This window comes from Tursiops truncatus, chromosome 4, assembly GCF_011762595.2.
Source record: "Tursiops truncatus isolate mTurTru1 chromosome 4, mTurTru1.mat.Y, whole genome shotgun sequence".
In the NCBI taxonomy this organism is placed as follows: Eukaryota; Metazoa; Chordata; class Mammalia; order Artiodactyla; family Delphinidae; genus Tursiops; species Tursiops truncatus.
The window spans coordinates 16970124-16987245 of record NC_047037.1 but is presented as its reverse complement, the minus strand read 5'-3'; the positions used below and the strand labels follow the sequence as shown (position 1 = coordinate 16987245).

The window sequence follows — 17122 nt, the reverse complement described above, 5'->3', positions numbered from 1 at the left end:
TTGGGAGAAGAAATGTTTGTCTTATTCATTTACAGTGCCTAGCAGAGTAAGGCACATTATTTTAAAGTTCCTATTTATTTCTTTGTGTTTATAATGAGCATATGTAATAGACTTGGAAGCCTTCTGATTCATATAAATCCCTTTATTGTGTATGATCATTCCTCTGTTTCTTGAGGAAGAGAATAGTGCAAGGAATTATTACGTTTTAAAACACGTTCAATATTCTAATGTGTTCACTCCATTTTCCCCAGAATCTTGAGCAGTGGACCCTGAGGCAGTCCTGGCTGGAACTTCAGTTAATGATCAAACAGTGCTTGAAGGACCCTGTGAGTATATATTGAAAGCGTGTATGTGTACAAAATTTTATGAAAAGCAAAACCACGTTGGTGTTTGAGGATAAAGTAAAACACATGCGTGCTGGTTTTCTCACGTCTAACTCCAGGGCTCTGGTTCGGTGGCTGAAATGAACAACCTACTGGACAATATTGCCAAGGCAACAATAGAGGTATTCCAGCAGTCGGCCGACCTGAACAATAACTCTTCTAATTCGGGTATGGGCCTCTTCAACCCAAACGGGATTGGAAGTACCGATACGAGTAGCACAAGACAGAATGGAATAAAGACATTTCTAAGGTATTTTTTTCTGTAGTTTTATGAGGCTATCATTAATTTTTCACACATAACCGTACATTTTATTCTCATAATGCAGTTATTTTTTTCATAAAGCTGCAGGATTGTGAAGAAAATAATTACTTGTAAGTGTCCATTATCATTATTTAATATGTTAAAGGGCCATGCTGCTGGGGTGGGTGATATCTTAGTGTTCTAAATATTAGGTTGAGCAGACCCCGACTCCTTGGAACCACAGATGACATTCAGGACAGAAGAATTTCTCTAGTGTGCCCTGAGGCTGCTCTATTCCATGGTATTCCTAATATGTTTATTCCTAATAAACACTCTTTCTGCCATCTTTATTAATTGGCAGTTTTGCTCAAATGATAATCACAAAAGGCAGATAGACCTGTATTTCATCATTTAGGTGTAAAGTATAACTAGTGAATTTTGAACCTTTAAAAATTGGTTATTTACATACTTAAACATAATCAGAACATTTCATATTTTAACCATGACAGAAAAGTATATCGCTTGTTAGACAAAAGGACTGTTACTGCTCAGAAAGCCAGAATCATAGAAAAACACTTTTCTAGAATTAAAAAAAAGTTTAGTTATCGTATCCCCTCAGAACCCCACCTTTTATTGCTTTCCATAAGCATGACTGAAGAGTGTGTGCAAATGTCTGGTATTTGGCAAGAGGAAAGATAGTATAGGAGTAAAAGGGGGAATGTTAGAATAATCTGTGTCTTGTGCATAAAAGTTATGCTCTGGAGTTTCTATGAGAACCGTGAGAGCAGAGAAAAAGGATGCCTCCTTGGGTATAACATCTTTTTCTGATTTTAGTTCCTCTGAACGCAGGGGCGTGTGGCTGGTAGCCCCCCTAATTGCTAGGCTGCCGACTTCTGTGCAGGGAAGAGTGTTGAAAGCTGCTGGGGAGGAGCTGGAGAAGGGACAGCACTTGGGTTCTTCTTCAAAAAAGGAAAGAGACAGACAAAAACAGAAAAGGTACGTCTGGAAGATGTGTTTCTATGTGAGAATTTAAAGGGCAGTCGAGAAAATCCAATATTCTACAGATGCACAGGCTCATTGTACTCAGAGTCCATTGAAATTTCATCTTTATATGGAACTGAGAACATTCTGTTAGGCAAATCCCTGTTCCTCAAAGACCCCAGATTATAATATGTAGTACACTAGCTCTCAATTCTGCCTGTGTACCCCAATCACTGCTACACTATTAAAAATACTGACTTCAGACCTGCTGAATCAAATCTGGACATCCACTTGGTCCCTGTATTCAACAGGTCTTTTGTTGTTGTTGTTTTTCTTGTTATTTAGGTACTTATGCTTCAATTTCATAGAATAATTTATGATTCTGTCATGCTGGACCCTGAAATAGTTACTAATCTTTTTAACATTTAGGACTCTTGTTCTAGACTAGATATTAACTTATAAGCCTCCAAGTTGAATGTTTTTAAAATTTTATGCCCTAGAAAAGGTTTCAAGTAATTTTATTGGAAAACTGACCATGTTACTGAGAAGGAACATAAGCACACTCTGATGTGAAACCGTGATGAATTTAGTGCCCCGGGAGTAAAAGGAAATTCCTAACATTGAAAAACATGAACATACAGGTTTCTTGCCCCCTAATCAGTAATATTTTTTAGTAGCTGCCATTTACTGAGCCCTTACGAAATGCCAACCTCTGTATAAAACTCATTATACACATACGTGAACATCTCACAGCAATCATATGTGATAGGTGCTCTCATCATATCCTTTTTAAAAGATGAAGAAACAGAGGCACTGAAAGGTGAAGTAAATTTCTCAAAGACACACCGCTAAGGAGGTGTAAAGCTGGGGTTGAAACCCAGGTGGTCTGGCCTCTGAGTCTGCGCTCTCCTTTCTTAACTGAAATATTGATACCTTTTGGTGTTGACCTCGCTTTGCGTGTATGCTGTTGGGTTGTTTTGTCATCTTTGCCAGTATTTATTAATCAACCAGATGACTCAGTTTTAATTCTCAAAGTCGATTTGCTAATGGGTGATGGCATGTGCATTGCCACACTTCCCACGGGGAGCAGAGATGGTGTGTCAGAGTCTGAAGCTGGCTCTTCCCAAGTGAGCCTCTCTCAGCTCTGCCGGTGTAAGATGAAGCAGATTGAAATATTTTGACCTCGATCTCATCTTAAGAAATTTTCCTTTCCGCTGTGGCAGAGTTAGTTTGTCAGTATGCTTTGTCAGTTGTTCCTGGTCATGGAAGAAATGGTACTAAAATGACAATTTAAAATGGGTTTTTTATCAGACGTCTTAAAACCACTTTACAAGTCAAGCCTGGGGGATGTGGCAGAGCTGTGCCCTAGCTCACTAGCAAGCGTTCTGGTTTTGGAGTCCTCAGACCTCAGTGCGCATCTTACTTAGCTCTACCCAGACCCAGCTGTTTGGTCTTGAGAAATGTGCTGAAAAACAAAGCAGGCAGAACAATCGTATAGGCCTGTTTCCTGGACCCTAAAATACGAATGTTGTGAAAGAGAAGTTTACAATTTCTTCATTTTATTCTGTGTATAAAGTGATACTCCTCCTGATGTGTACCTTTAAATTCCGTTTACTGATGGAAACTACACGTTCTCTTCTCCCTGCACCCCCCAGCACACTCGTATGCAGTACGAATTAATGCTAGTTTGCGAATTCTCTCGAGGGCAAGAGAACATATTAAATTATTTAGAAGTATTGCAGTGACTTTTAACCATATTAGTTAGAGATATGATTTAACTTTTCAAGTAATCCTGGCTATTTACTACTCCCCTCCCTTTTGTAACAGTAAAATAAATAAGAGCCAGTAACCCGAGGGCAAGACATCAATGTGGCACATGAAGTAATCCTTTCTTTCTAACTAGATCTGCTGTTATTACTTCCTTTGTAGTATGTCTCTTTTGAGTCAACAACCATTCCTCTCCCTGGTCCTTACCTGCCTTAAGGGACAAGATGAACAACGAGAAGGCCTCCTAACCTCTCTGCAGAATCAAGTTAACCAGGTAAAGTACAGTAGAATATGGAGCCAGGCAGGTATTTTCCTAATGGCATTCATTTGTTTTCCTTTCAGATACTGAGCTTAAACTCAAATACTGCCCTTAAAATAAGGGCACAACATGTTTTGATTAGAAGCAGGAAAACACCGTCCATGCCCCGTTCTCCTACCTGGCATTCTAGTCACCATGAGATTAACGATAGTATAATATTAATTACGTGTTGGGTGAATGTCTGTAGACTATAAAAGTAACGTTTTGCAGATTGCAGATAATTTTGTCATATCTGCTCCTCTCCTGACCCTGCCTCATGGGAGAGGTCCTGGAGCAATCTGTGTTGCAGGGGACATGGCAGTACGACAAAAGGGACCTCTCTCCACTTCCTCTGCTGGGCTTCCATGTAGCAGGCAGGGTCTCAGCTTGAGCTATGTAGGTTCAGAAACTCAGTTTTACTGCGAGAGCCAGACTGATGCTGGTCAAGTGCACAAGATACTCATTTATAAATCAGAAGGCATTTTGGTTCACTTACAAAGACTTTGGACTTTGCCTTTCCACCAATCACAGTTCTCCTGGTCACTATTCAGAGCACTTATATTCTGTGTACCGCAAGGAAACTGAGTGATCAAAGTGGAATTAGAAAGTATAGAGTGGAGCAGAGCGGGTAGACTTGGTTATGTGGGATGTTTTATCCTGCGGTAGCATCTGATGGAGACCTCCCGTGGGGCTGTGATTCTGTGACACCGTGTCTTCTGGTACGGTACTAGATGAACATGAACAAGACACTTAACTCATTTGGTCCTCTCGTCATCCGCTCCCTTTTGGATATGTGAGACTTATTCTCTAGACAGCAGCCAGAGTGATCCTTTTTAAGTGTAAACCACATATTTTTCCAGTGCCCAAAATGCTGCAGTGTTTCTTACTATACCTAGAATAAAACTTCCGGGTCTAGGCTTACATGGCCCTCCACGACTGGGCACTGGCTCCCACCTCTACCTTGTTTCCTGCCCGGCATGGCCTCGCTCACTCCACTCTGTACACAGAGACCATGTTACTGTTCTTTGAACTTGCCAAGCAAATTCTGATTGCAGAGCCGTTGCGTGTTTTCTCCCCTTCCCTGGAAGTTATTAACATGGCCGGTCCCTCACTTCCTCAGGTCTCTGCTCAGATGTCACCTCCTTAGTCCTCCCCCCACATCCCCCCGCCAATCACTCTCTAAAAGTAGGACCACAGTCATTCTCTATCCCCTTGCCCTGGTTTCATACCACTTGTTCCACTTATTTTTATTTGTCCCGCTATCAGAATGTCAGCTCCATGACAGCGTGTGTGTTTTGTTAACTGCCTTGTACCCTTCACCTGCCTTGGGGAAGGTTCATCCGTATCTTTTGATGATATTTGGGAAGTGCTCTCCTTTTACCATGAGGTGTACTTACAAGTCATCTCTTGGGCTCAGTTACTTCTGCATACGACTCATTTCAGCTCTTTTGAGATGATTCTCATTTGGTGCCCTATTTCAGAGCATGGCAGTATGGGTTTGTTTGGGATTTTTTTGCTTATATCTGATTCTGGGTGTTCCCCACTTGTGGTTTGCCTTCGCTAAGCAACCCTTCCCTTCCCAACATTTGTCTGAATCAGTGAGGAAGCAGTTACTTAATAAATTGATATGCCACTGATGTCCAATAGGTCATATTTTTCAAAATAGGTTACAATATCTTTATCAAGGAAGACAAGTTTATAAACTAGCAAGCCTTCAATGAAACATCAGAATAATACTTTTGCTAGGATTCACAGCATGTCCCTAGAAATACAGGACAAGACTGATATAAAATGTAATTCTATCTGTCTTTATACTTATCTTTATAAGACCAGTTTAATGATGCATTTTAAAAATAATCTTTATTTTTGTTAATGCTTAACTTGATGACCCTCTACAGCATTTTCTAAGACTTAGTAACAGGATCTGTAATTAGATAAGATTTTTCTTAACAGGGTATGTAATTAGATACCAAACAAAGAAATAGTCAGATTTCTGTCTGCGTGGAGGAAGGAGAGGAAAGCAAAATTTTATTTTCCCCTTGGTTTTTAATTTATTAAACTAAGAAGTTGTTTTTGACTGTCAGTAAAAAAGCTCAATTTAACTTTAAATATGAGAAAAATCAAATTTAACAGGGAAAACAAGTTTTGGGGGTTGCTTTCATTCGTCTTCTGATTTAGATTTTAAGTAATTGGAGAGAAGAACGGTACCAAGATGACATAAAAGCACGACAGATGATGCACGAGGCATTGCAGCTCCGCCTGAATTTGGTAAGAGACGCTTCTAGTGTTCTCCCTTCATTACACTTATCTAAATGTGAAAATAGCTCCAGCTTTCCACTCCTGCTGTGGCCACAGTTTCCATTCCAAGGTGAGGCCTGCTGCTTGCTCTCTCTACTACTTCCTTGTCTCTCAAACCTTCTGTCCTCCTGGCCACTGTCCTTCCTGTCTGGTCTGGCTTCTGGACAGCAGTAGGTATTTTAGGCATTGGGTTGCCCTCTGCGCCTCACCCGCAGTGAATCTCTCTCTCTTTTCCATTTGTGCCAAGAGTAGGTCTTAGAGAACTAATTTGAGATGTGTTAGCTTTTACCGTACTTGCTTAAAAACTGTATTAAAACGTCCTTTAAGGCAAAATTTTATCAAACTTTCCATCAAATTGGTCATAAAGACAAATCCCCACAGGGAGGTTTTATAGAAGTTTAAAATTCCTTGCCCACTGCACATTCCTCTGACTTTTCCTTTTCTCAGTGTACAGCCCAGATAAAAGCTACTCTGGAAGATGGCTTGCCTGATATTTGCTATTAATTCCCGCGCGTGAACAAGCAGCCCTGGGCGCTTGTCTTTACTTCTCTGTTACTGGGTATTTCCAAGTGTTATTATGACAACAGGCTTAGATTCAATAGTAACTGACAGCACAAAGTTGTAGATAATTGAGTCCCACGGTTTTGATCTATTCAGCTTTAATTAGATGAAAATTACGTCATGAAACTGGATATCATGAAATTTAGGGACAAAAGAAAGCTAATTATACTAGTATGTAATTCATGTTGATGACATGTCTACACTAGAGTACCCCTTTCTTTTTTTTTTTTTTGGAATGACCAGTTCCTGTTCTAATGGAACCAAAAAGAGTAGCAAATATATAGCTAGGTGAGAGAGAAGACAAGATAATCCATAAACTAGAGCACCTTTTAAAAAAATTTTTAAACCAATCAAAATTTGGTTGCATAAAGTGGTGAGGGTGGTATTTTCTCTGTAACACCGTGCATATTTTTTCATTGTATTTTTTATGTGCAAGGTGGGAGGAATGTTTGACACAGTGCAGAGAAGCACCCAGTGGACGACAGATTGGGCCCTTCTTCTCCTTCAGATCATTACTTCTGGAACCGTCGACATGCACACTAACAAGTATGTTCTTATTCATTTCACACTGATTTTGCTGCATGCGTGTGTAGTGAAGGCTTCGATATACTGACTACAAATTCTATCACATCGTATATTCTTCGGTACCACTAATAATTCTGTGCCTTAAATAAAAATGCTCAGTTATTTAAGAGTGTCTTGGTTTTGCTTTAAGGTGCAAATGCTTTCTTTCTCCTCCTAGTGAATTATTCACAACAGTTCTTGACATGCTGGGTGTTTTAATCAATGGAACATTGGCCTCTGACCTATCAAATGCATCCCCAGGGGGATCTGAAGAGAACAAACGCGCATACATGAACTTAGTAAAGAAACTGAAAGTAAGTTTGTGACCTGCTTATATTGTGGGTTCTCATTGTTTATGGATTTGTTATTTAGTGCATGTTATCTTATCACTCCTTAAATTAGATACTATTTATTGCATTCAACTTAATGTAATGTGATTATTTTGCTATTTGCTTTACCTCAGCTTCCCAGTACCCAAAAGTTATAAGTATATATAACTTGGAGATTTTTCTTAAAATAATTATATTCATAAAACATTTAATTTCTTAAGGAACTTTAGAAATCCCTTATCAAATGTATAACCAAAATGCCAACGTTAGATTTAGGATAATTTGGCCTTCGACTGGCAGCATGCAGTTGAAAAATAAGCATTTGCATTGATATTTCTAAATTCAATTCATTTGACCAGCCACTAACACAGTCTTTGAAATAAAGTGCAAACAAACAATGCAGGAAAAAAAATTAACATACCCGATGACCTTACTAATAAAATAACCGATGGTTACCTTGAGGTCTGACCCTGGGTTGGGGAATGTGTTCCGTGCTGCAGCTCCTGCCTTCTGGTTGCAAATGCTACTCTGGATTTTTGTCATTTCAGCACTCTGATGTGTGTTGTGTAACAAGGGTGTCCTTATATGTGTTCTATTTTCTACTTAAATAGAAGAAATGAAACATCCTCACCACTCTCAATGAAAGCTGCCCCATAGACCGTCTTCAAGGTTAAAGAACATTCCAGCTATAAAAAAGGAAATGGAACTTCCTTCTTGTTAACTTTTGCCTTTATTGTAATTTCTGTCTTACTTCTCTCTCCCTTTTTTTTTTAGAAAGAGCTGGGAGACAAGCGGTCAGAAAGTATTGACAAAGTTCGACAGTTGCTACCTTTGCCAAAACAGACATGTGATGTCATCACTTGTGAACCTATGGGCTCCTTGATTGACACAAAAGGAAACAAAATTGCTGGATTCGACTCTATAGACAAAAAACAGGCAAGAGTAAATGTTTGTTTCTTATATATAAAAATGCATGAACTTACAAAGACAAAATGCATTTTCTTGTCTTCCTATAGGGCATGTAAAACATCTTAACTTTATTGTTTCTTGATTTTTTAAAACATATCCTTGTCATTTAAATGCAACGGTTATTGGCATTATCATACAGATAATGATCTTTGAAGATCTTCATTTAAAACTGTTCCTGAATTTAAGTGAATTTCTGAAGCCCACCAAGGGAAAAGTAAGTAAAACCTTAATGTAAAAAAAAAAGCAAAGATGGGGTTTGATTTTACTGCAGAATTGGAAACAGAATACGTTTAATAGATGAGAAAGTTTTTATTGGTAAAGTCTTCATGTAGTGACTGTTTTGAGTAAACAAATTTTTTTTAAAGTGAGGGCACTTTATTTCCTTATCAACTGAACAATATTTAATGAACACTTGATATATATATAAGATATTAAACGTGGTTCTCTAGAATATGAGAAGAGTGGTCAGTTACTCTTTCAGTGAACACTGAGCGGCCACAGATTTCTGAGATCACAGGGATGAAAGACAGAGTTCCTACCCTTAAGAGGAAGTAGATGATTACGGTGTGGTGAGATTTGTGTGTCCTGGTACGGAGTGCTAGGGGAAGCTGACAAGGGGCCAACACATTCAGATGTGGCGTAGGTAGTCAGAACAGGATCCTTAGGAAAATTGACGCTTGAATCATTTTGGAGGATTAAGAGTCAGCCAGGAGTTAAGGCAGAGTGTGGTACAGGCACGGGGAAGTGTTTGTGCAAAGGCATGACAGACTGTCGCTTGTAGGCAAGATGCAGCGCTGCAGTAAATCAGCGCCCTGAGTGCTGGTACCCGCACGGTTGTGGAGAGAGGCAAGGCTAGAGTCAGGGGCAGGTTGAGTTCGCAGTGCTGGTGGGCTCTCCAGTGGTGACACATTTGGATACATGGTCTTGGCACCCAGGAAAGAGGTCTAATGTCAAGACAGATATTAGGAAGCAGTCAAAATACAGATGGTAAGTGAGCCTTGGTTTTGGATGAAGCCACCGTGGAAGAGTGTGTGTAGCTTTGGAACGGGAGCATTCATAAGTTATTCAAAGTAACTTGAGCAGTTATTTTCAGGGTCACTTGGAAGAAAAATTTTTTTCAGATTGGTGTGCCAGGGAAAGGACCAAGGGACAGTGCCAATTAATGTTAAAAATAAGAAACTTTTATTTTCAGAAACAGAATAACATTTCTTCTTCTACACTCAGTAGAGATAAGCTTGAATTGAAGGTCTTTATTTGTACCTGTTGGTGCAAGTTAATTCTGTAATAATATTACTTAACTATTCAGAGACTGCCCAAGTAAGTACCTGAAAGGTGCCTGTATTGCATCAAGTCCAACCCAATTAGAGGTTGACTATAACTTGACTCCTAAGTTTTGTTTCATCTTAAAAGCAATAGATTCCAAAGGTTTACAGTTCAGTATAGTAAGATCACCTTTGCAGTGTTTCTTAGAATTTTTTTTTTTTTTTTGCGAAAAAAAAAAACCAAATGGAAAAAAATGCCATTTACAGTAAAATCTACTGTACTGTCTGGTGTCACAGCCTGAACAGTGTCGTATAAAGGACCGTAGAACTGGAGTTAAAGGTCTGGATTGTAGCCGCCGCTCTCAGTGATCTAGTGTCAGCCTGGACTCATCACTTAGCCCGTCTGCCTTGTGCTAGAGTTCTCTAAGGCCCCCACGAGGCAGAATGTTCTCTGAATCCATGTCCCAAGCAAGCCTGGCCTCCGAGTCAGGCAAAGATCTGAGCATGTGGTCATAGCGCATTTTTTCACCACAGGGTCTCCAGGTCTCCACGAAGCAGAAGGTGTCCCCATGGGATTTGTTTGAGGGTCAGAAGAACCCAGCTCCTCTGTCCTGGGCCTGGTTCGGGACTGTCCGAGTGGACCGGAAGGTCATCAAGTACGAGGAACAGCATCACCTCCTCCTGTATCACACACACCCCATGCCCAAGCCGCGAAGTTACTACCTCGAGCCGCTGCCCCTGCCCCCTGAGGAGGAAGAGGAAGGGCCTACATCTCCCATTTCTCAGGAACCGGAGAGGAAATCAGCTGAGCTGTCAGATCAAGGAAAAACCACAACAGATGAAGAGAAGAAGACAAAGGGAAGGAAGCGCAAGACGAAATCCAGCTCGAGAGTTGATGTGAGTACGGGAAGTAGAGAGAGGTCTTGGGCACGTTAGCGTCTCCTAGCAGATTTACTAGTTCCTGAATTATATCCCTAAGAAACATTCCTAGGCGCAGTATAAGCCTATTTGTAAGCTGTCCTGACGGCTCAGATGTCATCAACAGAACCTCCTCTACTTTTCATAACTTGGTTTAATTTTAGGCTTCAATTGTGAATAATGTGAATGTTTCACTGTCTCACAATTTCTCAAATTTGAAACTTGAATTTTTTGACCTATAAAATCTCATCCTCGTACATATTTTTATTATGAGGTGTCTAAAATATTTTTTGTATTTTGGGCAGTTGGTATCTATAGTAAATTAACATAGAAAACTCTTTGTTTTCCCTAGATAAAACCCCATCTGATCTATCTAATAGGATGATTCTGAGATTTCCTAGTTTACCATTTCCATCTTACTGTCCTTTATATTCTACTTTTTACCATATTTTCAGACTTTATAAGAAGTAAACATAATTTGAAACAGTTTTACCTCTTGTTTCCCTGTTAGCCTTCCCTACCTAGAGCAACCTTTTCTGAAAAAAAGAGAAATCTATGAGATGGTAACTTAGAAATAATTTTATAGAATTAACATGTAAAATAGCTTTCCATTTAAACTCACCTGAAAATATTTGAGAGGGAACTTGTGACATTTTTCTATAAAATTCGAGAGCGTTCTTGTTGTCCAGTGGAAGAAATATTCACAAGTTGTTGTTCAGTCATCATGACTAATTATTGGTATTGTTCACCTATGTCAAAACCAAAACATTTTTTCCTAGCTGATAGCTTGGTGATTAATATTATTCTAGAAATGACCACCATCGTTTTTGGATGCCACTTGAATGTCAGTGCCCTCTTCTCGTGTAGCCTTCCTACCAATATCCCTCTGTTTTGAAAAAGGTCCAGACTGTTTTAGTAAGGTTCAGACTGCCACTCCCCCGAGTCTGGGTCTCCTAGCCTGTCTATCCACATGGATGCATTTCTGTTCCTTTCAGATGCTTTAAAAGACCTCAGACTCATCTCATTCCCCAGGTGCATCCTGGTCATGTCCCTTTCTCCCATACTTTTCCTGAAGCTGCCTCTTTTCAATCGGGTGTATTGCAGGGAACTGAACCTTTAGTTTTCCTTTCATCCTTCAGGGCTGGAGAAGGAGGAATTGAGGCATTCAGGTGTGATCCTTAGAGGCTTTGCAGTTGCTCCAAGGAAGAGAAAGCCCTGGGCAAGAAGTGTGGTGAGGGGCGGAAGGGGACAAGATGGAAGGGGAATCTACTTCTTTACAGTGCTGTACTGAAAGTTGGAACTAAGACACTGTCTAGGCTGGAGACTGGTTCTGAAGTACTGTGGGCCTTTCTGGCTAATTCTCATCCAGGTACAAGGTATCAGGAAAGCCTTGTAAGATGCAGTGAGCGGGAGATTCAGCCCCTAAAGACACTTTCTCGGCCGTGGGTGGTGTTCCAAATGTGCTTTTAGTATTTTAAACACAGAGTGCAGAAGAGATCCTTTTTCAACTTCCCCTGCTGTAGCCATGTACATTTTAAGTCAAGGAAGAGTTTTAATTTAAATGAGTGTTTTGCAGAGAATATGCCGACTGCTGGGATAGGAGCTCTCTCAAGTAATGTGATAGGAGGAATTTGCGTTAATTATCTTTGTGGCGTGTGGAGTTAAGTAACTGTTTTTTTCTTTAACCCTGTGTTGAAGGAGTATCCACAGAGCAACATGTACCGAGTGCCTCCCAACTACTCACCCGTCTCCTCCCAGATGATGCATCACCCACAGTCCACCTTGTGGGGCTACAACCTCATGGGTCAGCCCCAGCAGCCCGGCCTTTTCCTTCAGAGCCAAGCTCTCACTCCAGGTATGTGAAGACGGAGCGTAGTCAGGGGACTCCGAGGTGAGAAATAGCTTGGGGTTCTCTTTGCTTTTAAACTGAAACCTCCACACAACTTGCACATTTCCAGAAGTGAGCGCTCAGTGGACATGTCTGGAATTTCCCTCCACTCAAGGTGTTTTTTCCTTCTTCTAAGATTTCAGTTTCAGTGACTAGTTCATGTGTCGCTTTTGGAATTTTCATCCAATGTCAGAAGGAGATTAGCCCCTGATGCACATCTCAGCTATAAGATAAAAAGTTGATAAAGTTTTGTGTTGTGAAATTTGCGTGTGCTTTTATCAGATATAATTCTTATCAGCATTTTGAATTATTAGACACTATTTTAGTGTCTTTTATTGTTTCCTCATGTTATAACTTTTAAATTGTTTATACCACGAAGGATCTCAGAAGTTTGGTGCAGCAAATAGATATCAGTAAGAAATCCTACCGTATTCACAGTAAATGTTAGTATTGCTTTGATTCAAGCCCAAGTAGATTTTATATCTAGAATAAAGATTTTTCTGAATAAAGAAGTCTCTTAATTAGAAATGAATTTAATTTTTTCTTTCTAAATGAAAGTTTGCCTGTTTCTGTGAAACAGTTTATTTTGAGATCTCAACCTGCATTTTGTTAGGATGTGACATTCTAACAAATAATAATTTTTCCTTACTGTGTTCTGTATTATATTGTGATTTTTATTGTAATTGGAGGATGACATTTTGATTCTTGGCTTACGGTAGGGGAGAATCCATATTTTGTCCTCTGAATCTGTGGTTAAGAGAGCTGGTCTGGGAGTTACAGTTCTGCTTCAACTCTGGCTCTACCACCCTCTTACTGTATCATCTCCACCATGTCTTAGCTTCTCTGTGCCTCAGTCTGATCATCTGTAAAGTGGACGTGCTAACATATACCCTCACAGTGTGGGTGATTCAATTATCCATTCAACAACATGTACTGAGCTTCGTTCATCGTGTGCCAGATACAGTTTTAGTTGTTAGGGTATTGCAGTAAGCAGAATGGATGAAAATGCTCATTCTTTCGTTGAAGGATGAAATAAGTTTTATATTACATACACAGACAAACACACATATATAATTTACAGTGAGTTTTTAAAAATACAGCATTTAGAAGATAGCCTGACACAACAGACAGGTTCAGTGAGTGATCTTAACATATCCTACCTCAGGGCTTTTGCACATGCTGGCCCCTGCCTGGAGTGGGCTCCCTCAGATATCTGCATGCTCACTGCCTGCTTCCTTTGGGTTGAGGCCTGCACTGACCACCCTGTTTTAAACTGTAAACCACACCCTTTCCCTGGCCTCTCTGTTCCCCTCCACTTCCTTCAGTTTCTTTCTAGCACCGGCACTTGTTTATAGACTCTATCTATATTTTACTTACTTCCTGGTTTATTATCTGCCTTCTCCAGAATGTAAGCTCCATGAGGGCAGGTATTTTTTCTCATGGCTCACTATAGTATGCCCAGAACTTAGAGCAGTGTCCGGCTTGTAGTGGGGTCTTAAAAATAGGTTATTGAGTGAATAGAATGTAGACGACAAAAGAAAGAACAGACTAGGCAGTGGTAAATGTGGAAAATAATAAGGGCTCATCCTCTCTTTTGACTTTCTCTCTTTAATTCCAAAGTCCTTGTGAATTTAAGCATTTTTAAACTTTTTAGATATTGAAATCAAACACAAGGACTGTCTATAAATTGAAGGCTAAGTATTTTAAAAGGCACATACCCTTTTCCCCCTAGAATACTGTAAAAGGTGTTTATAAGTTGAGGAACTTTAGGTATTAGGTAAGTCTTAGGTATCATGACATGTAAGAAAAAGAATTGAAGAAAACAATTAATTATGAGGATTTTACATGTGTGAATTAATAGATTTTCATAAAGTTTTAAATCCTATGGAGTTGAGGAAGAGTATGTACCATCTGCTTGCATTCATACATTCTTAAAAATGCAAAACAGTGCCCTTCCCCCCCCCCAACACACACACACACACACACACACACACACACACACACACACACACACACACACATCTTTAGCAATCTCTCTCTCTCATGTATACACTCCAAGATGGTAAAATTATAAGGAAATGCATGTGAATAATAAAGAGCATTTGGTGAGAGATGGGGAGGAAATTAATTCGGTGAGACTATACAGAGGGCGTCAGTGTATTTATTATATCTTATTTCTTTAGCTGACTCAGAGGTATAAGATTATAGAAAAATGAGGGAAATTAGAAGTAGATCATAGCCTAATCTTTAAAAAGAATGTCTCTTACTTATAAAATGAGTCAATAAAGTTGTATTAGTATATTTCCAATTCTTCAACAAAAGTTACCTTGTCATGTTACTCAAATTGACCTCCCACTTTTTTTCCAAATGTTCTTCAAATGCTGCTGAATGACTTCATAAATCATATTGCTGATTGTGACGCTGAGTCTTTAAAAGAATGTGGGCTTTTTCAGTGATCAGTGTTGAAATGTTTGTTTCCATCATACAAGTTGGTTTAAAGAAAAAATATAACATTTGTAAGGTATTTATGTAGAAGTTTTCTTATTCACATACATTCAAGAATATAAACTATCTGGTGAGTGAAGGATTGGCACCTACTTGAAGCCAGTAAATGTTGAAATTTTTTTTCCTCTTAAAGGCATTTGGCAGATTATATATGCAAATATGTTAAGGTTTCCATTTGTTTTTTTAAGCTATAATTAATGTTTCTTGTTTATTTGACGTCTACCCTTCAAAAACAATGTGTTTTGTCTTTAGAATCATGGTATTTGAAGCTTCCGAGCATTTCAGGTTTTTAAAGTTTTGTCATGCTTCTCTACCGAAAAACAGGCATTTTTATTTTGCTGTGGTAAAGAAACTTAAATACCATGAACTTCAAAAGGGTTTAAAGTTCCAAAAGGGTCTCTATGCCTGGCTTAGCACACTTGATAAAATACCCCACGAAGGCAATACATTTTGTGCAAGTGACGTGTCCCCGGGGCGCCTCGCATAATTTAGAACCCACATGATTCTGAAATTGTGCCAGTGACTCTGCATCTCGGGGCGTTTCACTTTACCAACCAAAGTGGGCCCTCTGTGAAGTCATTCAGATATTATCATTCACTAGACGTCACCCTCCCCATCGTTTGGAATTTATGCAACCCTTAGGGATCTTTGATATTTGTAGAGGGTGGGGCAGTGCCCTACTTCCCACTGAGCTCCTCAGGTGAGGCTCGGGGTGAGACTTCTGTGTTTTAATAAAGTAAGGAAGACCTATTGCATTAACATGCGCAGAAAGCCCTTCCTTCCGGTTGCTTTTGTAGGTGGCTCCAGGTTGGACCCCGCGGGCTCCTTTGTCCCCACCAATACCAAGCAAGCTTTGTCCAACATGCTGCAGCGGCGCTCGGGGGCCGTGATGCAGCCGCCCTCCCTTCACGCCATCACGTCGCAGCAGCAGTTGATACAGATGAAGCTTCTGCAGCAGCAGCAGCAACAGCGGCTTCTCAGGCAAGCCCAGACGCGACCTTTCCAACAGGTTTGTCCCGATCAGCAGTGTCGTCCTCCACGTTTCATTAGTTCCTCTAGCTCAGGATGAGAGTGGGGATGTGACAGATTCTTGCTGCACGTGCACGCCTGTTTACCTGTGCGAGCGAGTGCACGTGGATCTCTCTCGTACAGGTTGATACATGCTTCTCCCCCCCTTGTATTTTACTATTATCATGGATCAGATAAGGACTTGAAATGTCTTAGGTTCATTCAAAGTATGCCTCAAAACAAAAAGGAGAGCTAATGATTTTCTAGTCACTTGGAAGCTGCAGGACTTTCACCCTTGAAGTGACCTTCTCTGAGCACTCATTCCCTATTATCGTTATCACCATATTCCGTACTCCTTTTAGCTCTACTTTCACGTATTATTATTTGATGTATTACTTTGATGTTGTAGCTCTGAAGCCCTGATGTTTCCTAGGTTTTCTCCTACAGTGCCCTGTACTGCACAGACTCTGTTTTTAGTATATACTTCACAAGATCTACAGTAGGCAAAGAATACATACACTACAAGTGACAGTCAGCATATGGATATCTTTAACTCTTGATTTATATTATTTCTATTTTTATGCCCTATAACCCCATCTTCTATAAATTTTAAAATGATAGTGATTGTTTAACATTGGTGGAAGTCACACGAAACTTAGTATAGACTCATAAATAACCCACCAATCTGTACAAATATGTTAAAGTAAAAAGCGGGAGGTGAGAATGTGCTTTTTCTTCCAGTTTCTGTACACTTTTTGTGTTTTCCGGTTTTTCTTAGAACAATTGCACTATGGTGGTGCTGACGGTAGCCGCTAACACGATGAGAGCACTTACTTTTTTGAGAACTTTAATGTATTGATTGTCTTAGATCTCACAGCAACCCTTGAGTGAGGTACTTTATGATCCTCAAAGGAAGTAGCCAGTCTACAAGTGTATCCTGCTCTAAGAACAACCACCGATTTTCAAATTAGCAAGGAATTCTAACGCTTTTAAAAATATTCTTTGTGTTCTGAGTAACTTTCTAGACGTGTCTCCATTGTACAACTTGTGGCATTTCTGCATGAAGTCCACTTAGTGATTTGGGGGATGGGAGTGGTAGGGCTAGTTATGCCGTCTTAAAAATGGTTCTTTTCCTTTTTTTAATTTATTA

General features: G+C 39.8%; 2 protein-coding genes across 2 annotated transcripts in view; one reads left to right on the top strand and one right to left on the bottom strand.

The window, feature by feature from the left end:
* Positions 1–7935, bottom strand: part of P2RY12 (purinergic receptor P2Y12) — a 45768-nt gene extending 37833 nt beyond the window's left edge. Inside the window, exon 1 of the mRNA XM_073803702.1 lies at positions 7879–7935. The gene's annotated coding sequence lies outside the window, so the exon portion shown is untranslated. The remainder of the gene's footprint in view (positions 1–7878) is intronic.
* Positions 1–17122, top strand: part of MED12L (mediator complex subunit 12L) — a 327546-nt gene that overhangs the window by 274568 nt on the left and 35856 nt on the right. The window contains exons 29-39 of the mRNA XM_019934361.3: positions 252–326; positions 443–633; positions 1459–1620; positions 3535–3646; positions 5849–5938; positions 6966–7075; positions 7272–7407; positions 8197–8358; positions 10188–10550; positions 12270–12426; positions 15762–15973. Coding sequence (XP_019789920.2) covers positions 252–326; positions 443–633; positions 1459–1620; positions 3535–3646; positions 5849–5938; positions 6966–7075; positions 7272–7407; positions 8197–8358; positions 10188–10550; positions 12270–12426; positions 15762–15973 — 1770 coding nt within the window. The remainder of the gene's footprint in view (positions 1–251; positions 327–442; positions 634–1458; positions 1621–3534; positions 3647–5848; positions 5939–6965; positions 7076–7271; positions 7408–8196; positions 8359–10187; positions 10551–12269; positions 12427–15761; positions 15974–17122) is intronic.